We start from the raw sequence: 22,450 nt of genomic DNA, 5'->3' as shown, positions 1-22,450 counted from the left end.
CTGCCTGCTGACTTGTGGGCTCACGGTAGCTTGAGACCGGTACTGAGGCTCATGAACAGCAGCATTAACAGGAGTGAGCTGCTCACTTTCCCCGGCTGGGGCTGCTCCATTATCTGTACCCTTAGTCAAGTCTGCAATTTGCTCTTTCAGTCGCAACAGTTCTGACCGGCCATTATCGTCTCACTCTGCCACTTCTCTTTCAAGAAATTTCATTACATGAGTCACTAGTGATATGCCAGACTTTCCTTCAACAGTTGTTCTTCGCTCGCCTGATAGGTCAAGAAAATCACAAACTTCGAGCAAATTGTCTCTAGTCAGGGTATGTAACCCTCCTACTACTGCTTACAGCATGCCAGAGTTGTATTGTGGGGAGAATTTAGCTGCTGCAGAATTCGGCCACCAGGTTGTGGACAACAGACATCTGAAGCGCCATCTCAGTGGTGCCTCCATAATGTTACGCCCCTGAAAAATGGGGAGAGATAATCACGACAAAGATGTGATGTGATTTCCTTATTGAGAATTTACTCAGGTGAAGACAGTACCGTGATGTCTCCTGGGTATGTGGATGGAGACAGAAGCAATCAACCTTTGGCTAGCAGATCAAGGCTACTCTGCAGATCACTGATAATACTATCAGGGCTTAACTTTACACAATAAAGAATGAAAGAAACAATGAAATGAATTAAATACCTGTAAGTATTTTAGCCCTTTTTAACATGTGTTTTCACTGGCTTTAAACAATTTTTGAACTTAACAGATCTTTAGTGTCTTATCCTTTAACTTGTCACACAGAATCTTTATGTTCCTATTAGGTTGAAAGGAAAGGTTAAAAGTTTGAGAGAGCCATGGGTTTCAAGGGATATTGGAAACTTGGTTCGAAAAAAGAGAGATCTACAATAAATATAGGCAGCATGGAGTAAATGAGGTGCTCAAGGAATATAAAGAATGTAAAAGAATCTTAAGAAAGAAATTAGTAAAGCTAAAAGAATATATGAAGTTGCTTTGACAAGTAAGGTGAGAATAAATCCAAAGGGTTTCTACAGTTATATTAATAGCAAAAGGATAGTGAGGGATAAAATTGGTCCCTTAGAGAATCAGAGTGGACAGCTATGTGTGGAGACAAAAGAGATGGGGGAGATTTTGAACAATTTCTTTTCTTTGGTATTCACTAAGGAGAAGGATATTGAATTGTGTAAGGTAAGGGAAACAAGCATGGTAGTTATGGAAACTATGATGATTAAAGAAGGGGAAGTACTGGCGTTTACTGGTGCTTTTAAAGAATATAAAAGTGGATAAGACTCCGGGTCCTTACAGGATATTTCCTAGGACCTTGAGGGAAGTTAGTGTAGAAATAGCAGGGGCTCTGGCAGAAATATTTCAAATGTTATTAGGAACGGGGATGGTGCCGGAGGATTGGCATATTGCTCATGTGGTTCCATTGTTTAAAAAGGGCTCTAAGAGTAAACCTAACAATTATCAGCCTGTAAGTTTGATGTCAGTGGTGGGTAAATTAATGGAAATTATTCTTAGAGATGGTATATGTAATTATCTGGATAGACAGGGTCTGATTAGGAACAGGAACATGGATTTGTGCATAGAAGGTCATGTTTGACGAATCTTATTGAAGTTTTTGAAGAGGTTGCTAGGAAAGCTGATGAGCATAAAGCAGTGGATGTTGTCTATATGGACTTCAGTAAGGCCTTTCACAAGGTTCCGCACGGAAGGTTGGTTAGGAAATTTCACTGATTAGGTATTAATATTGAAGTAGTAAAATGGATTCAACAGTGGCTGGATGGGAGATGCCAGAGAGTAGTGGTGGATAACTGTTTGTCAGGTTGGAGACCAGTGATTAGTGGTCTGCCTCAGGGATCTGTACTGGGTTCAATGTTGTTTGTCATATATGTTAATGATTTGGATGATGGGGTGGTAAATTTGATTAGTAAGCATGCAGCTGATACTAAGATAGGTGGCGTGGTGGATAATGAAGTAGGTTTTCAAAGCTTGCAGAGAGATTTAGGCCAGTTAGAAGAATGGATTGAAAGATGGCAGTTGCAGTTTAATTCTGATGAGTGTGAGGTGCTACATTTTGGTAGGACTAATCCAAATAGGACATACATGGTAAATGGTAGGGCATTGAGGAATGCAGTAGAACAGAGTGATCTAGGAATAATGTTGCATAGTTCCCTGAAGGTGGAATCTCATGTGGATAGGGTGGTAAAGAAAGCTTTTGGTATGCTGGCCTTTATAAATCAGAGCATTGAGTATAGGAGTTGGGATGTAATGTTAAAATTGTACAAGGCAGTGGTGAGGCTAAATTTGGAGTATTGTGTACAGTTCTGGTCACCGAATTATAGGAAAGATGTCAACAAGATAGAGAGAGTACATAGGAGATTTACTAGAATGTTACCTGGGTTTCAGCACCTAAGTTACAGAGAAAGGTTGAACAAGTTAGGTCTTTATTCTTTGGAGTGAAGAAGGTTGAAAGGGATAGATAGAGTTGACGTGGATGGGCTTTTTCTATTGAGAGTAGGGGAGATTCAAACAAGAGGACATGAGTTGAGAGTTAAGAGGCAAAAGTTTTGGGGTAACACAAAGGGGAACTTCTTTACTCAGAGAGTGGTAGCTGTGTGGAATGAGCTTCCAGTAGAAGTGGTAGAGGCAGATTTGGTTTTGTCATTTAAAAAAAATTGGATAGGTATATGGACAGGAAAGGAATGGAGGGTTATGGGCTGAGTGCAGGTCGGTGGGACTAGGTGAGAGTAAGCATTCGGCACGGACTAGAAGGGCCGAGATGGCCTGTTTCCATGCTGTAATTGTTATATGGTTATATGGTAAGCCCTTCATCTTCAGAACCAACCCAGTGAACCACCTCGAAAAGCAGCAGTGTTTCTCTCAAGTAACGAGACCAGACCTGCACAGAGTAACCCAGGAGTAGCTTCATTGGTGCCATGTACTGTTGCAGCTCTTAAACTCAGTCCCATTAGCAGTGAAGACCAACATTCTATTTGCTTTCTTGATAACCTGTTGCCCCCTCAAGCCAACCTTTTGTGATTTATATGCAAGAACTCTCAAGTCCTTCTGCAAGACAGCATGGTGTAATATTTCACTACAAATAATAATATGATTGAATAATTTTCTTTCCAAAGTGGATGATCTCACATTACCAACATTGTAATCCATCAGCCATCCCTTTACCCTTATACTTAACCTATCTATAGTCTCTGCAGTCTCTCCATATCCAATGCACGATCGGCTTTCCCACTTGATTTAGTGTCACCAGCAAATTTAGATACACTACAATCTATCACTCTCTTAAATTGTTAATGTATATCGTGAACAGTTGCTGGCTCAGCACTGAACCCTGCAGCACTCTGCTCACCACTGATTGCCAAGCAGAGAAACACCCATGTATCCAGACTGTCTGCCTTCTACTAGTGAACCAATCCTCTATTTATGCTAATATATTGCCCCCAACTCCATGCAACCTTGATTTATAGATGTCTTGTGTGGCACTTTATTGAAAGCCTTCTGGAAAACCAAGTATGCAACATTCACCTGTTCCTCTCAATCCACTGCGCTCATTATATTCTCACAGAACTCCAGTAAGTTTGTCAAACAGGGCATGCCCTTCCTGAATCCATGCTGCATCTGCTTGATAGAATCAATTCTGTCCAGGTGTGTCACTATTTTTTCTATAATGATAGCTTCAATCTGTTTCACAACTATAGATGCTAACTTGCTTATAGTTACTTGCCTTCTGCATACAGTCATTTTGCCTTCCAATCTGCTGTACTTGCCCAGAGTCCAGAGAATTTTGGGAAATTATCACAAATGCCTGGATGCATTCCATCAGGACTTACTTACCTTCAGGTCCACTAGTTTGCTCAGCACTACCTCTTTAGTTATAACATTGAGATCCTCATTTCCCATTTTACCCAAAACATCCTCCACGATGGGTCCTCCACCATGAAGACTGACACAAAATAATTGTTCAATACCTTCTATATTACCCAGTTTTAATTCCTCCTTTTTCATCTTCCAATGGATCTACGGTTCATTTTAGCCCCCCTCTTCCACTTCGTACATTTATAAAAACTACTATCTGTTTAAAATTTTGAGCTAGTTTCTTTTTTAAAAAAAGAAGCAACTTCTCGAGAAAAGAAAAGCTGTTGGCTTTTCTCCACTGCTGTACTAACTACTGGAATTGCAAAATCGGAGGCAATCAGCAGCACTATGACCCTGAAGATCAATTGGCGAATGAGGGAAGAATGGTGAGTATTGAGGTACCAATGATGAGGCAGAAGGCACCTTACTAATATCGCATGGACCTCAACAACGATTAACGTCAGATTCAGAGTTTGAAACCTGCAGTTTTTTGGTTTTGTACTCATAGATCGTGCAAGTGCCATGAGATATGCTGAGGTTTCCTTGTGAATACACAGAAAGCTTGAATCAAATACCTGGAGGAGTGCTGAAGATGTTGTTTACCAGCTAAAATTTAAGTGGAATTCCTTAGTTGCATATAATGTTGTGCCAAGTGTTACAATTTCTTGTCTGTTGTATTCCACCTAGGGTTATGAATAACACTGAAGCTTATTAATTGGAATGCCACAGTAGAAATTAGACTGTGTCTTTTATCACATTGTTGCTATTAACTAAAGCCCTTCATATGGAGTTGAGTGAATTGCAATTAGAAGGCTTGGAAAATTCCTGCGACTCTTTTCCAGCACAATCTCATTAATGATTATGAGAAATCATTTTGGTAGATGATAGGGGTTTGAAGGAAAAATTCACATTAAAAAAATTGTTTGCTGAACTTTAATGGAATCTGTTGCAAAAAATTAGACTGCACATTAATTCATCTATTACCGGAAGTTTATTCGTGATTCACTTTCTGCTTCATTGTTATGTCCTGAATTTTCTTTATATATCATTGTGATGGAATCATTGAACCCTATACCATGGAAACAGGTCTTGGAGCCCATCATACCAGTGCCATCACTCCAAAAAGGGCCCATACAATTGTTCTCATCCCCTCGTCCATTCCCCATAGCCTTTTAGAAGGAAGTGATATGATGGGAGTAATCCTTTTTCCAATGTCATGGTGCTTCTCAGCTAATTGAGCTTCTTCGGACAGTCTTTTACTGTACGTGTTCACTCGCATGAACAGACAATGAGGGAAATTTACTTAGTAAGAGCAGGTTTCTCATTGCATTGATAATTTGTCAGAGGTAAATCTTTATATCATTTTTAAAATCCAAGCCGGACATGAGGGCACAGTTTACATCTAAGAAGTTTGATGTGCTCAAGTTGCTTAATCAAGCTGTTCACCAAAAAAAGGTCCTCGGGGGTAGAAATGGTGCTGGAGAATCATCTGCCTGATTCCTCCTATACAGTTCAGAGTATCCAGAGGCGATGTATTTGCAGATATTTTCATCACCATTTCAAACTTGTACAGCTTAAAAATTTCTGTACTAGGATCATAAAATAACACAAAATGCTGTTAAAGGTAACTCAATTGAGAGAGAAACATATTTAATGTTTCAGGTCAATTGCCTTCTATCAGAGCTAGGATGGTAATATTGGTACGGTAGTTTTTTTTGATTTACTACTGTTTCTAGCAACTTAAACAGAAAATGCATGAAATAAGGGAATTGTGGTTCACAAGATACGTACAGACACTGGTATATTCTGGATTTTGAAATGCAAGTATCTGGTCAATAAATTAAGGTTCTCATCCAACCCTGAGGCGAAAATATGTTTAAGGAGATTTCAAACATAAATGGACATCTCTGTGAATAGGTTTCCTGATTCTGCTGGGAATTATTTAACTTCGCACGTTCCTATTACATTGAAATTCTATTTTGAACATCCTCAGGGTACTGAGAGACCAGGATGATGGGTGATGGCACTTGAAATTGATATTTTGCAGAATTTTACTGATTGTTATCCGTCTGCCTGTTCAATATTTATTGATCTATTTATTTTGCTGGTTTCCTAGATGTCAAATTTACTTTCTATTTTTGGTTTACTCTGATCATGGAAATATTATTGGTATTAATTACTGTTTTAATTAATGATTAGTTGTTTGTTTTATGTCTACTACACTTGATTTCAGAATTTCAACTGTGTTGATTTTGCTGTAGTGTGCACCTTCCTATTCGTTATGCTGGATTTTAGTTAGGTGGGGTTTTTGAATCTGGTAGAACAGGCTAAAACCTCCACATCCTAAATTTATGTCCAAAAATTCTAGAATTGGATAAATATATCACCAACATTTGAATTACTATGCAGTTAAAATTTGTGGCATTAAATTAGCCATTGAATCAAGCATTTTTGTCATACCTTCTCTGCATGTGAACTGCGAAGATTGATCTTGAGGAGAGTGGGGGCCGGAGTGTTGGGTGGGGATTGGGTTAATATGAAGAAACCGGTTGTCAATCCAGAATGATGCCAGTTGGGTTAGGTGTTCAGGACGTTGGAAGTAAGTAATGCAGGGTTACATTTTGAGGTTAGTGTACCATGATGCAAAAGGGCAGTTGATGGGAGAAATTACTGTGAGATGGGTGGGAGAGGGTACTGGGTGTGATGCCAAAGGTGGTCAGGTTGGTTTAGATTTTTGAATGGGTTAGGGAACAGAGTGGGGCCGGGGATTGGAAAAGCTGAAGGAATTCAGCAGACCAGGCAGCATCTATGGAAAAGAGTACAGTCAACATTTCGGGCTGAGACCCTTCGGCAGGACTGGAGAAAAACAAGTTGAGGAGTAGATATAAAAGGTGGGGGGAGGGGAGAGTAAAGCACAAGGTGATAGGTGAAACCTGAAGGGGGAGGGATGAAGTAAAGAGCTGGGAAGTTGATTGTTGAAAGATTAGCTGGAGAAGGGGGAGTCTGGTAGGACAGAAGGCCACGCAAGAAAGAAGATGGAAGAAAGAGAGAGGCAGTGGATAGGCAAGGAGATAAGCTGAGACAGGAAAATGGGGATGGGGAATAGCGAAAGAGGGGGATGACACTTCTCCTGTTGTGGTTATATACTGTGTCTAGTGCACCCCGTGTGGCCTCCTGTATATTGGTGAGACCTTATGGGAGACCACTTCACTGAGCAACCACGCTTCGTCTGCCAGACAAAGCGCAAACTCACAGTGGCCACCTATTTAATTCCACTTCCCATTCCCTTTCTGGTATGTCTATCCATGTTGTGATGAGACCAAACTTAGGCTGGAGGAATAAAACCTTGTATTTCATCTGGGTAGCCTCCAACCTGATGGCATGACCATTGATTCCTTGAACTTCCAGTAATGCTCCCCCTTCATCATTCCCCACCCCCTTTTCCCTCTCTCACTTTATCTCCTTGCCCACTGATCACCTCCCTCTGGTGCTCCTCCCCCATTTTCTTTCTTCCATGGCCTTCTGTCCTCTTCTATTAGACTCCCGATTCTCCATCCCAATATCCTTTTCAATCATCAACTTCCCAGCCTTTATCTTATCCCACCCCCTTCAGGTTTCACCTATCACCTTGTGTTTCTCTCCCCCTCCCCCCCTCCCCCCACCTTTAAAATCTACTCCTCGGCTTTTTTTTCTCCAGTGCCGATGAAGGGTCTTGGCCCGAAACGTCAACTGCACTCTTTTCCATAGATGCTGCCTGGCCTTCTGAGTTCCTTCAGGATCTGTAGATTTCCTTGTGTTTATGACTGGATTGATGTGCAGTGTAGTTGCTCTAGCAGAGAGCGAAATGGACAGCTAGGAGTAGAACCAAGCAAGTTAGTTAGTTAAAGGGAACCCACTAAGTTGCGTTGCTAACATTGTACTGAGAACTGATTTGTGTGTTCCCCTTTAGATCTGACAGAGGCACGGAGGGTTTAGTAAGGGAAGAGTGAAGTAAAAAAAACAATATTAAGAGGTATCATATCATCAAGAAAATTAAAATAGCTCTGAAAATTACAGATGGGACATCTGGATGTGCATTGCTCATGGTTGGACTCTACTGGGCATATCCAGGGTATTTTGGACATTGTACATCACATGCATGCAACTTACTGATGTGCAACTAGTCTGATTTTCATTAAATCTCTATTCTTCATAGGAATTTGATTATGCAACACTCAGGACTATTATGCAATTTAATTCCCTGATAGCACAATACACCTATGAGGTTAATGTCATACATAGTATGTGAAATTAGTGGCAAATATGAATGTGCGTCAGAGCACAAGAGACTGACAGATGCTGGGATCTGGAATGAACAATAATGTGCAGGAGGAAGTTGGAAAGTCAAGCATTATCAAGATTATCAAAGTCAAGATAGCTGATGCTTTGGGATGAGACCCTACATTAGGACAGAAAATGTAGAGGAAAAATTGCAAGTGTAAAGAGGTGAGACAGGGGCTAGTAGGTGATGGTTGGAAGCAGGAGAGATGAAAATGGTAATGACAAATGGAGCTAGGTGGGGTGGGAGAAGTCTTTATAGAGAGGCTAGGGGAAAATGTTGGGCAGAATGAGGCAGAAGAAGGGGGAGAGGGGGAAGATAGAGCTAGAGGCTGAAAGGTGATGTGAAATCAGATAAGAGAGAGATGATGCACAGATGCATCCAGATGGGGGAAGGAAATAATAAAGTAAGCCCAAGTCAGTTTAATAAAATATCCAATTTTGAAGAACATTAACAACTTTATGACAAGAGATATAAAAGAATTTCCTATCAGCAGGTTAATGAATTTTCTGTTAATTTTCCATAGCCTTAATTCAAGTCCATAATTTGTGAAGGCTTAATTCACAACCTGACCCGATTTGCTTATGCTCTAAATCACTTTCTGCGAGGACATATTTTGATTTGCATAATGCATAGCTTTTACTATTTACAATAGAGAATAAATACTGTTATTTTGTGGTGAATACATTTTTTCTCTGTGTTTTCATTTATGATGAAATGGTGCACTAATGGTACCTGCCCATCATGATGTAAAGAAAAATGCTGCAAGAATGTTATAGTTTCCACAAATATTGCCTGATTGAATTAACGTTTGCAACTGCATTCTGTTTCTAGCCTGGTGTCTGCAGTATTTTCTCCATGTTATGAGATCAAAGTGTAACATATGGAATAGCAAGCAAGTGATTTGCGGAGAAGTAGAAGAGGGAACATGTACTTGCCATGCCACTTGCCTTCTCTGAACTCTTTCCTATTTGGCAGAGACAGTCACTCTATTTTTCTGATGAACTGAATTGGCTCAGCGCATTGGCTGAGATGAATAATCTTACAATTCAGCAACAGAGCGAGGCTGGGAGTAAGGCCTGTTATCTGGAGACTGTCCAAGATTGAGTGGCGCTGGGGAAAAATAATACTTTTTATTATTTTCAAATCTTGTTTTATGGGGAATTCACCTTAATTTTCAATGTATGGTATCATGGAATTTGGCATTAAAATGTCACCCACTCCTGTCAGTGTGCCTGACAAATTCCTTATGTGAGCTTTGCCGCTTTTGAGACAAATCATGTGATTTTGGAGAACATAACACAGACACAAGAAATACACAGCAGGTTAATTAGCACCTGAAGCAGTGAGGCAAGGAAATATTTTCATTTAAATCTTTTCTCATAAACTACCAAAGGAGTTGGTAACAGGCCCCAAAAGATATTTTGATCTATCTAGTTCGCCTTAAAGTGTTTATTACTTGTTCTGCATTTTTCTTTGGTGTTTTCTATTTTCATTTCTTTCTCTGGTGAACATTGTTTATTTGTGCACTGAAACTACCCATGCACATGTCACTTGAGCCCTAATGATCCTTCAGTGTCTCCAAATGGAAAAAGTAAAGGGCTATTAAACCGGTAAAGAAAGGGTTCTGTTCAATGAGATATGGTTTCAACAAGGGATTTAATTTCGCAGGTTAACCTCCTAATTAAAATCCCTGGATATTCAATTCTCAGCACAAATGAGAGGACCAAGGACTCAGGGAATGAGTTTTATCCTCCTTTTCACCAAAAGAAATGCTGTAAACACCAATCAGGTCAGTCAGCATCTGCTAAAAGAAAACAAGGTCGAAAACTCTACATGGGAACAGCATGTCCAGAGTCTCCCTTATATGTCCTTGGATTTCCTAGGTGGGTAATTAGATTCCCTTTGAATTTACTATGGTCAATATTTGATCTTAATAATAGGTATTTATTTGGAGATGTTTGACCAGAAGTTAGACAAAATGTCATATGGGACTTGCAATTGCTGTCTAGACAATTGGCAGAAAATCACTTCATCACCTCAGCTTAATCACTTCCATCAAGATTCAGTCACTCAGAAATAATACATAGATTTGAAAAAAAAAAGGTATTAAAATCCTTTGTGTCCTGACGAAGGGTCTCAGTCCGAAACGTCGACAGTGCTTCTCCCTATAGATGCTGCCTGGCCTGCTGTGCTCCACCAGTATTTTGTGTGTGTTGTTGTAGAGTATTAAAATGTTCCTTTTGTTTGTGAATACACAGACTCTGTACACTGGATGGAAGGCCCTTGCTTGGTGCGGCTGAATTAGAAAATAACCAATATTACGTGGCTGTTGGATCAGAGAAATTCAAGAAGCTGCCCTATTATCAGGTCCTGTCAAAGAAAATTACAGTACGAGAGACACAAGGGTGAGTGTTAAACGCTGCATTAGTTCTACATTGTCTAACTATATAACTGTGTATTTAAAAAGTTGCTTAGTCAGTATTGCATTATTAAATGCATAAATTATACTACACCGTGCAAAATTAAGTGCTTCTTGCAAGGACTTTAAGGTTCTTCAGGAGTGGATTTTGTTTTTAAAGTTTCTTTAAAGTAACTGCCAAATTTTCAGGAGCAAAGTTGTTCGCATAAAATGCATGCATGTAGAAGAATATTTTATCATTTAATTATTTACTACAAGCAATATATTGAAATATCTGTGTAATGAAATAGTGATATTGTTGTCAATACTGTTCTGGGAGCACTGTATTCCTCCAGCTGAAGGCAGGATTAAGATAACAATAGTGTGGGTTGCATTCACAGCATGTGACTTCTTTATGTTTACAGTATTTTGTGTGGTTATGGCCTGTTAACAGCAACTACAAAATTGGACTGGTAGTTACATGACCCAATGAATCAAGAAGCAACTGCCTATATTTCTGTTTTCCATAGAAATGCATTTCAGTTAGGATTTCATGCTTAAACTAGATGTGAATTAAACTTAAGGTGCAACATAAGACCATAAGGCCAGCCAGAATAGGATCGCTTTATTCCCACTCTCTGTTTTCTGCCGATCAGCCAATTCTCCACCCATGCTAGTAACTTCTCTGTAATTCCATGGGCTCTTACTAAGCAGCCTCATGTGTGGCACCTTGTCAAAAGCCTTGTGAAAATCCAAGTATTCCATGTCTATGGCATCTTCTTTCCCTAGCCTGCTTGTAATTTCCTCAAAACATTGCAATAGGTTAGTCAGGCAGAATTTTCCTTTCAGGATACCCTGCTGGCTTTGGCCTGTCTTGTCATGTGCCTCCAGGTATTCCGTAATCACATCCCTAACGATCAATGCCAACAAATACCCAACCACTGATGTCAGGCTAACAAGTGTACTTTTTCCTTTCTGCTGCCTCCCACCTTTCTGAAATAGTGGAGTAACGTTTGCAATTTTCCATTCATCTGGTACAATGCCAGAATCTATGGATTCTTGAAAGATCATTGTTAATGCCTCCACAATCTCTCCAGCTGTTTCCTTCAGAACCTGAGGGTGCATTCCATCAGGTCCAGGAGACTTATCTACCCTCAAACCATTAAGCTTCCTGAGCACCTTCTCAGTCATAATTTTCACTGCACATACTTCACTTCCCCAACACTCTTGAATGTCTGGTATACTGCATATGTCTTCCACTGTAAAGATTGATGCAAAATATGCATTCAATTCCTCTGCCACCTCTGCATCTCTCATTACAATATCTCTAGCTTCACTTTCTATTGGTCCTATATCTACCCCAACTCTATTTTACCCCTTATATACTTAAAAAAGCTTTTAGTTTCTTCTTTGATATCAGTTGCCAGCTTCTTTACATAATTCATTTTTTCCTTCCTAATGACCTTGTTAGTTTCCTTCTGCAAGTTTTAAAAAGCTTCCCAATCCTCTATCTTCTCACTGGATTTGGCTCTTACTTCACTTGTGAGCCATAGTATTGTCCTTCTTCCATTCAAAAATTTCTTCTTATTTGAAATATATATTGCCTCATTTTTCGCAAAAGCTCTGCTGTCCTTCCTGCTAGTGTCCTTTTCCAGTCAACTTTGACCAGTTCTCCTCTCATGCCATTGTAATTTCCTTTATTGTACTGAAATACCGATGCATTGGAATTCAATTTCTCCTCAAATTTCAAAGTGAACTTGAACATGCTGATGTCCAAGATCCTAACAATGTGCAACAGAGTAGAAAGAACCAAGCAAACTGAAGGTCGAAACTTACTGTTGTTAATCCAGTACAACTCCTCTACGAAACGAATCTGGACTCACATTTCCTTGGATCCCTCTCAATGTTCTCCTCTCCATCTGTAATCACCATGCTTCCGTGGCGGCACAGTAGCATAGCAGTTAGCATTATGCTATTGCAGTGACAGCGTCCCGGCTTAAATTCTGTCAGGAGTTTGTGTGCTCTCCCTGTGTCTGCATGGGCTGCGTCCTCTGGGTGCTCCAGTTTCCTCCCACATTCTAAAGATGTACAAGTTAGGCTGGAAGGACCTTTTGCCATGCTGTATCTCTAACTTTAAAAATATTCCTCTTTTAACCTGGGCGTCTGGTGACTGGGACAGCATAAGAAGAAACAGCTTGATCCAGTGAGTTTATCAAGATGTCCATTTATTGCCAGTAGTTTACTCAATGAGTTTGGACCTTTTACATTTTAAGGGTGGATAACTGTCAGTTCAGTTATCTAAATGCCACAGTCAACTCCTATCTTATAAATGTACCTGATTCAATCTGCATTCACTTATCTGAGATGAAGTTTGCTGCTCCATCTGAACATAATTGTACACTTTGCTCATGTTGGCACCTAATTTGGGAGAAAATAATTGACTAGAGTTTTTACAGTCAATGGTAGTTGTAGGGATAAACTTACAAAATTTCAACAGCACATTGCAAAAAATGAGAATTTTGAGGATACTCATTTCTGGTCCTCTATAGTAGTTGAAGATGCAGGTTTGGGAGATGATCTCCGAATAGCTAGGGCAAGGAACAGTAATACACTTTGTAAATGGCAGTCAATGGATCCTGATGAAGGGTCTCGGCCCGAAACATCGACAGTGCTTCTCCTGTAGATGCTGCCTGGCCTTCTGTGTTCCACCAGCATTTTGTGTGTGCTGCTTGAATTTCCAGCATCTGCAGATTTCCTCGTGTTAGTCAATGGGGATGTTTACTAATATTGGACAGTGTTCATTCCCTCATGTAGCAGTGAGAAGGGAGTGAATGTTCAGGATGGTGGAATGTTTAGGAAGGAAATGAATGCATAGGATGGCTGGAACTACAAGAGAAAAGTACTCCATTGTTCTCTAATCTTGTGCTGGTTGTGGATGTGAACATTTCAGGCTATCAGAAGGTGAGTCACTTCCTCTGGGATATCTATCCTATAGTAGCAGTATTAATGTGTCTGATCTAATTGAGTGTCTGGTCAATGGCGATGGTAGGAAACTTGGCAATAGCAATACCTTGGGATGTCAAGAGTAAGCAGTCAGACTCTGTCTTTGTGGAGGTGATTGTTGTCTGACTTGTTTGTGGCACAAATATTATCAACCCAGGCTAAATGTTGACTAGACCTTGCTACATTCACTTATGGCATTGAACATTCATTAGTGTACATCCCCATTGATTTTAACCATTTCTTTTGATGCCAATTGACTTCAGTTTTACAAGGGCTCCTTGATCTACACTTGTTTAAATTCCACCTCAGTGTCAAGGTTAGTGACCCGCATCTCAACTCTAGAATTCTGCCCTATGGTCCCTGTTTAAGCCATGCTTTGCTGAAGTTTGGAGTGTAGTGTTCCTTGTGAAACCCAAATTGGTAAGTATGTTCTGCTTGATGATACTATCCATTATTTTGCTAATGATTAATAGAGTCATTTAGGTGGTAATTAGCTGGGTTTTGTTTTTCCTGCTTGTTGGACTTCTGCCAGTATTACATCTGTATTGAAACAGCTTGGTTGGAAGTTTGGCTAGTCCTGGAGCCCAGGTCTTCAGTACCATAATCACGATGATACTTAGTCCCATTGGCTTTGCTGTATCCAGTGCTTTCTAATTGATATCTGATGGGGATCTGAATTGTCTAAGGACAAGCTTCTGTAGTGATGCAAATCTTAGGATGAATCATGAATTCAGTACTTCCAGATGAAAAGCTTAGCCTTGTCTTTAGCAGTAACACAGTGGATTCCACCAGAATTATTCACCTCTCTGTATCTGGTTAAATATTCACTTCTATTTATAATTAGATGCCACATTATATTAGAGCTTTGACTTGATCCGATGGTTGTGAGGTGTGCTGACTTTCTGATTAGTCTTACATTACAGCTTGACTTGCTTAGTGCCTGATATTTAGCTTTGCCTAGTGCCGTTCTTGGCATCCCCTTCTTCACTTCTCATTGAAACCATGGAATGAGCAGTAGTGTAAGATGCAGTCTTGCAGCAGGAGTGCAGCGGGAAGCACAGTTTCATTGTAAGATTGGCGCGAGGCAGTAGAACTAAGACCTGATGAGCTCCTGTCAGCAGTGATGCCAGGAGTAGTGAATGGACCTGAAGAAGGAGCACTGATATACAATTAGGCCTCTTGCCGGGAGCAGAGTCATTGACACATGACAAAACCATTTATTGAGTGGACTGAACTGAACCTGATGATTGATATTTGACAAGGTTTCCTTGCCAGGTTTAGACTGAGTCAGAGGCATTGATGTATTATTATACCTACGGTCAGGATGAAGTGAAGGCTCCGAGTGTGCAACAGTCATTTGTCAGAAACAAATTAAACTTTATGCACTTGCACATAACAATGTATTAAACCAATAACAGTGACATATGATGATCTCAACAGCAAGAACTACTGCTTTATGACGACCAGCAAAACCACTATATGAGTAGAAATCCAAGCTGGCAAATTATTTGGAGAACTGATACATAAAGTTAAAAAAAAATCAGAAATAAATGAAGAATATAAGAAACATTTCTATGCACATGAAAGGGTTAAAATGTGGAACAACGTACATAACACTGGAGGAACTCAGCAGATCAGGTAGCACCCATGGAAGGAAGTGGGCAGTCACATTTTGGGTGGAGACTCTTCATCTGGACTGCCTGAAGCTTCAATGAGCGGTGCAGTGTTGGGGAATAACAGGACTGAAGGCTGTGGAGGGGAGATCTCCTGAAATGTTCAGGTTGTTGATGGTACAGAAGAGAGTGGCTTGATGATTGTTGGTGGAATACTGGTCCAAGGATAGGTAAGGTGTGTCCAGATGAAGGGCTTCAACCCAAAACATTACCTGCCCATTTCCTTCCACAGATGCTGTCTGACTTGTTTGAGTTGCTCCAGTGCTTTGCTCCATATTACTTAATCTGCATTCTATTAAAACATGGACTCTTGCTGCAAACAATTGTGAAGATCTCATTTAAAACTACTGTAATAAGCTGACAGATACCTGAAGGGGAGAAATGTTTGCAAACGAGGAATGGAATAGAATCAAGCTTGACTGTTTTGTGCAGCACCCATGATGGGTCAAGTGGCCTACTCTAATACTGCAGCTTTATCACAGCTGCATCAAGGTTTAACAAGGCAACACAAACCTGGCTTAATAGTGGGTGAAGAGTGACTGACATTAAAATTAGTTCTGAATGTGACAGAGCTGATGATATGCTGCTGCCTTTATTATGAGTCCAAATATGCTGCTTGGCCGAAACAGTAATGTTATGTAGTAAGAAATCACATATGTTGCTGAGAGCCTTTGATGTAGAGTCTGCATTAGGTATGTTAAGGCTCTATACAGTGTTAATGACTTCTTTATTCTATGTTTCATGTGTGATATCATTTGGCATAATTTGCTCAGCTTCTTTAGCACATTAGCACCTTTTCTTTTTTTTTGTAATTTATTTTTTTTAATTGAAGTTCCTCATCAAACAAGCATTTTCATAAGATGTATTTCAGACATTGTACATATATGTCATATAATCATATATATCATAAATCTCCACGGTATTTATCTGAGGTATACACTTATAGAAATGAGTAGAAAGAAAAAACAATGATTGTATCATGTTTATAGAATATCATTATACAGTATTATTTAAATCATCGAGTCCTCAAGCTTTACAAATAAAGCTAATTACAAGCTTGTAGAATCACAATTTAAATGTGTCTTTTGGTAGGGGGAACCATAATTGAGCTCTGCCTGTTCTTTGGGATGAAACATTCTGAGATATTTCCATTCTTTTCAGAGCCCAATGCTTGATATCTTTAAACGTGGTTTCTCCAGGATATACCCTTTGATGTAACGGGAAATACACCCAGATTAAATGTTAATACTGACTGAGAGTCGGGGAAGTTCCTGGCTGGTATATTTAAATTTTGGAAAAAGTTCTCTCCTGGAAGTTTCATTAGTAGTAATATGATTTCCATCTTCCCTAATATCTAAGTCATTAGAAACGTATTCATATTTGCCAACATCATTGACAAATAAAAACATAATTTCCATTCATTCCAGCTGTGCTTGAAACCCCTGAATACAATCCAGTTGCTTCCCAACAACATCAAACTACCTTGTACAACATGTAATTGGAGCACTGAAATTTTGTGGTACTGTACAAATTGGTTTGCTTTTTGTCTAGAAGTATGTCTGGCTTCTCATTGTAATTGCTCGTTCTTTGTAAGTGCTTCCCAGTTTGGAGGGGAAAGTAAGAGAGTAGTTTCTAGATATCATTGTCATTTCTGTTTTTGCACTACCTATTTTAATCCAACTATTTAATAGACATATATATATATATATATATATACTTAATGTAACTCAAGTGTTTTTAAATAAGTAGTTCATCTTCAAATGTGGCTGCATCATGGATTCAGAACAGATGAGAACCAGTAGAAGCAGAAGAGAAGGAGATCTTAGAAGCTAAAGGCACCTTTTAAATGGCATGATACTCCAGTGTATAAAACCCAGTTCTGCATTGTGTGCTGGAAAAAACCTCAGCAGGCCCGGCTGCATCTATGGAAAAGAGTAAACAGACACCATTTCGGGCTGAGACCCTTCACCACAACTGGGAAAATGATAAGTCAGTGAGAAGGTGGGGAGAGGAGAGGAAGAGGTACAGGGTGGCAGATGATAGGTGAAGCCGAGAGAGGGGGAGGGGTGAAGTAAACTGATAGAGGGTGAAATATCTACTGTACCCATGAGACATGATGTAGACCGCTTCACCAAGCACCTGCCCTCTGTCCACCAAAAAAGCAGGATCTCCCAGTAGCTACCCATTTCAACTTTACTTCCCTTTCCCATTCCAGCATATCACTCCATGACCTCCTCTCCTCTGCAATGAGGCTACACTCAGGTTGGAGAAGCAACGCCTTGTGTTCCGTCTGTGTAGCCTCCAACCTGATGGCATGAACATCAATTTCTCCAACTTCTGGTTAATGGCCCCCTCCCCCCATCCGGCCTGCCCCCTCCACTGTTCTCCATTCCTGTTTCCCTCTCTCAATTTATCTTTTACCTACCCTTCACCTCCCTCTGCTGCTTCTTCTCCTTCCTTTTCTTCCATGGTTCTATCAGATTCCACTACCTCCAAACCTTTCACCAATCAACTTCCCAGCTCTTTACTGCACCCTCCCCCTCCCAGTTTCACCTATCACCTGCCACCTTTCCCCCACCTTCTCACTCTGACCTCCTCTTTCCAGTACTGAGGAAGGGTCTGGGCCTGAAATGTCAACTGTATTCTTTTCCATAGATGCTGCCTGGCCTGCTGAGTTCCTCCAGCATTTTGTGTGTGTTGCTTGGATTTCCAGTAGCTGCAGATTTTCTCATGTTTGTGATTCTGCACATGAAGAAATAAACTTGTGATTGAGTTAAGGCGTTAAAGAATGAAAAGGCAAATCAGTACTGCCTTTGGACTTTATTCCTGTTCCTTTTTTCTATTCTTGCTTCCTTTTGTATGGTCTCTAAGCTTCTCTGCTGTAATGTGACATATCATTACTGTTCAGATTCTCTCTGCTCTGCACTGTGTACTTTTTTCCCTGAGTGAGCACAAGAAGATTTGAACATAACAATCACTAGAGAGACACTAAAATGAAGGAGTGATGCACAGTTGTAAGTACTGACTTCTGAAAGTCAGTATTTACAACCAAAACCACATAATTTCTCAGGTCTCTCAGTCCTTCCTCCAATTAAATTAGAGAAGCCTGCCCCAATTCTTGATCAACAATAAGACTGAAAATGTGAGACATAGTTTACAACATTTATCTTTATTTTAAGGTGGAAAAAATCTCCACCTTAAAAGAAAGAGGGAAATTATTTTGGCTGTGCCTAACAGGAGAAGTTAAAGGTAACATTAGGTCAAAGGGCAATAATGCCAAAAGAGCTGAAATACCAATGACAGGGAACATTTCAGAATTCAGCAAAGACCACAATACTGAAGTTGTAGCTCCATTCACTGTCACTGACCTATGCTGTGAAAGTTGAAGTAGTAGTGTGAATTGGGGATTGGCAACAGGAATATATAGACATACAAATACACCAATTAGGGTCATGGGAGGACCACACAATACCTCAGAAATGCACCTCCATAAGTCAGATCATGACTTGCCTGATTGTGACCTTGACTGATTGCCACATTATAGGAACGGCATGATCTCACTGGAAAAGCTGCAAAGAAGATTCACTAGGATGCTGCTGGGATTGAATGTTTCAGTTGGAGAGACTTGACGATGATTTCTCATTGGAGCAGAGCAGGCTGAGTGGGAACCTGATAATGCCATCCATATTATCTGCCAAAAGAGTTTTTGGCCATTATCTTGGTAGCAATGTACTGTACATCTCATCTCAGGCCAATGTCAAACAGACTCTAGACAAGCTGAGTGATGTAATCAACAGGCATGAAAGAGTGCACCTTGATACATTCTCCAACATTTTGGGGATTTTAACTAGGTCAGCTTGAAAATGCCTCTAAATAATTATCATCAACATATCACTGGTGGAACCAAAGGAGCCAACACAGCGGACCATTGTTTTGCTACCATCCAGAATGTTGACCATGTCATCCTACTCCCTCATTTTGGAAAGTCTGATCATCTGGCTGTACTTCTACTCCCTAAGTATTGGCAGAGAATGAAGACGGCAGCACTAATGGAGAGGACCAAGAAGGCATTGAAAATGGAGACGGAAAATGCTTACAGGACATCTTGAAGCTGTGGGCTTTACAGAATTCATGGATTCATCTTTGATTCTGAATGAATAGACACAGTTGTCACAAACCATAATACTCAAATCAAAACTCATGGATGAACCAGCAGATTCGATGTCTGCTGGGGGCTGGATCTGTGGCATTCAGGTCTGGTGATCTAGAACTATACACAAAGGCCAGGTATGACTTCCAGAGAGCTATCTCATGAGCAAAAGAACAATTCTGATTGAGCTTAGTGGTGGAATTGTTTGTATGTCAACTCTGGTAAGGTTTGCAGGCCTTTACTTCCTACAAAGTGAAACTTATAATGAATGATGCATCACTCCCAGATGAACTCAATGTCTTCTGTGCTCAGTTTGAAAGGGAGAATAAAACTACAGCTATGAGGGTCCCTGCAGCACACTGTGACCCGGTGATCTTCTCAGAGGCTAATGTCAGATGAGGGTGAACCTTCGCAAGGTGACAGGCCCTAGTGGTGTATTCATTGCTACAGGTGGAAGTTCTCACCTGCCTCAAAAGGGCAACAATCATACCAGTGCCCAAGAAGAGCCAAGGTGAGCGCAGTAGCATCTGTCATCCAGTAGCATTCACATCTACAGTGATGAAGTGCTTTGAGAGGTTGGTTATGGCTAGAATCAACTCCTGCCTAAGGATGGACCTGGACCCACTTCAATTTGCCTGTCACCACAATACTACAATTCTCTATAGTGGATGCGATCTCATTAGTTCTTCATATGGCCTTGGATCACCTGAATGGTACCAATACTTACTTCAAGTTGCGGTTTATTTACTTCAGCTCAGTGTTAAACGCAACCATTCCTACAAAAAGCTCCAAAACTTGAGCCTCTCTTCCTCCCTCTGCAACTGGATTCTCGACTTCCTCAACAGAAGACCACAGTCTGTGCAGATCAGAAAGAAACATATCCACCTTGCTAATAATCAACACTGGTGCACCTCAAGAATGTGTGCTTAGGTCTACTGTCCTGACACCAATGACTTTGTGGCTAGGTATAGCTCAAATGCCATGTCCAGGTTTTCCCCGCTATCTGAAAGTAGAGCGTTCCTATGAAACCTTTCGTAAGGCGACATGGCGTAAAACGAAGAAGCAATTACCATTAATTTATATGGAAAAACTTTTCGAGCATTCCCAGACCCAAAAAATAACCTACCAAATCACACCAAATAGCACATAAAACCTAAAATAACACTAACATATAGCAAAAGCAGGAATGAAATGATAAATACACAGCCTATATAAAGTAGATATAATGTATGTGTAGTTTCACTTAACAGAATCAGGAAGACTTGGCCAAAACCAATTTGTAGAAAAAAAATCGGCACGTACATGCATGCACACACACCTACCTGTGCAAGACTTCACAGTCATGGTAGTCTTTCTCAGGTTAAACACATGTTTAAAGCAGGTGCCTTTTTAGCGATAACAGGTACTAATGTAGGTCTTTTGTAAAAGCGAAGTGGCATAAAGTGAACTTTTGTAAAACAGCGGACATCTGTGTAAATTTGCTGACAACACAGTTATTGTTGGCAGAATGCCAAATGGTGATGAGAAGGCATACAATAGTGAGTTAGATTAGCTGGTTGAGTGGTGTTACAGCAAGAACTTTGCATGCAAAGTCCATCATACAAAACAATTGATTGTAGACTTCAGAAAAGGTAAGACAAGGGAACACACACCAGTCCTCATCGAATTGAAAAGGGTGAGCAATTTCAAGTTCCTGGGTGTCAGTATCTCTGAGAAGCTATCCTGGACCCAGCAGCTGCAAAGAAAGCATGACAAAAGCTATGTTTCATCAAAAGTTTGAGGAGATTTGGTATGTTACCAAAGACACTTCAAATTTCTACAGATATATTGTGGAGAGCATTCTAATTGACTTCATCACCATTTGGTTGGGTGGGGGGGAGTCACTGCACAGGGTCAAAATAAGCTGCAGAAAGATGTAAACTCAGTCAGCTCCATCATGGGCAATACCCTCCCCAGCATTCAGGACATCTAGAGGGGTGATGCCTCAAAAAAGCATGCGCTATCATTAAGGACCCTCCATTACCCAGGACATGCCATGTTCTCACTGCTACCATCAAGAAGAAGGTAAGGGAGCCTGAAGACACACACTCAACAATTCAGGAATAGTTTCTTACGCTGTGCCAGCAGATTTCTGAATGGTTATTGAACCCATGAACACTACCTCACCACATTCAGGTATATATATATATATTTATATATATTTTTTTTACTGTAATTTACAACTTTTATTATGTCATGCAATGTATTGCTGTCGCACAAGAAGAAATTTCACAACATATGTCAGTGATATTAAACCTGATTTTGATAGAAGTGTACAAAGTTATGAGGGACGTGCATCAGGTAAATAGTAAACAACATTTTCTCAAAGCTGAGGTACCTAAAGTTGGTGTGCATAGGTTTAGAGAGGATTGATCAAAGGAAGAATTTTCATCTGGATGGTTTGGAAACTCAAACACACTCCCTGAGTGTGTGGAGGATACAGGTATTCTCACAATGTCTAAGAAACATTGACCAGTTGGGCTAAAGGAATCAGAATTATTTTTATAAGCATTTCAGTGCTCTTCCACAAGAAGAGACATTCTTTTCACATCCACTATATCAAGACTCCTTCATTTCAATTAAGTCTTCTCTCATTCACTTGAGCTTCAATGGATACAAGCCTTGCCTGCTCAACTTTTCCTTGTAAGACAACCTGGGTATTCCAGTTATCAGTCTGATTAACCTGCTCTGAGCTGCTTTCTGCACCCTCATGAGGAGTTCAGAAAGGCATGCTTGGAGGAGTATTTAAACCGCTGAAGGTACCAGTCTAGTGAAGCTGCAGCACAGGGCTGTCAGAACAAATGCAATAAACAAAGCTCAGTAATTTTCAAGGCAAAGGATCAAACAAAAGTTCTGAAAGCCTATTATTATCATAGCCTGAACGCTGGTGGATAATACTCTCGCTCACAGGAAGCAGAGGTAAAGGGTAACCCCTGCAGGTCACCTGAGAGAACAGGACGTAGGTACTGAAGACACTCACA

At 40.3% G+C, this 22,450-nt stretch overlaps 1 protein-coding gene across 18 annotated transcripts in view; it reads left to right on the top strand.

Annotated features, from left to right (window-relative positions):
- Nucleotides 1–22,450, top strand: part of LOC132400704 (doublecortin domain-containing protein 2) — a 159,141-nt gene that overhangs the window by 56,322 nt on the left and 80,369 nt on the right. For all 18 annotated transcript variants that reach the window (XM_059981961.1, XM_059981962.1, XM_059981959.1 and 15 more), the window contains one exon: nucleotides 10,465–10,611. In XM_059981961.1, the coding sequence (XP_059837944.1) occupies nucleotides 10,465–10,611 (147 nt within the window). The remainder of the gene's footprint in view (nucleotides 1–10,464; nucleotides 10,612–22,450) is intronic.

The sequence above is a fragment of the Hypanus sabinus genome, chromosome 10, assembly GCF_030144855.1.
Source record: "Hypanus sabinus isolate sHypSab1 chromosome 10, sHypSab1.hap1, whole genome shotgun sequence".
Lineage (NCBI taxonomy): Eukaryota > Metazoa > Chordata > Chondrichthyes > Myliobatiformes > Dasyatidae > Hypanus > Hypanus sabinus.
Note: the sequence above shows the minus strand (reverse complement) of the source record. Positions and strands in the feature narration are given on the sequence as shown.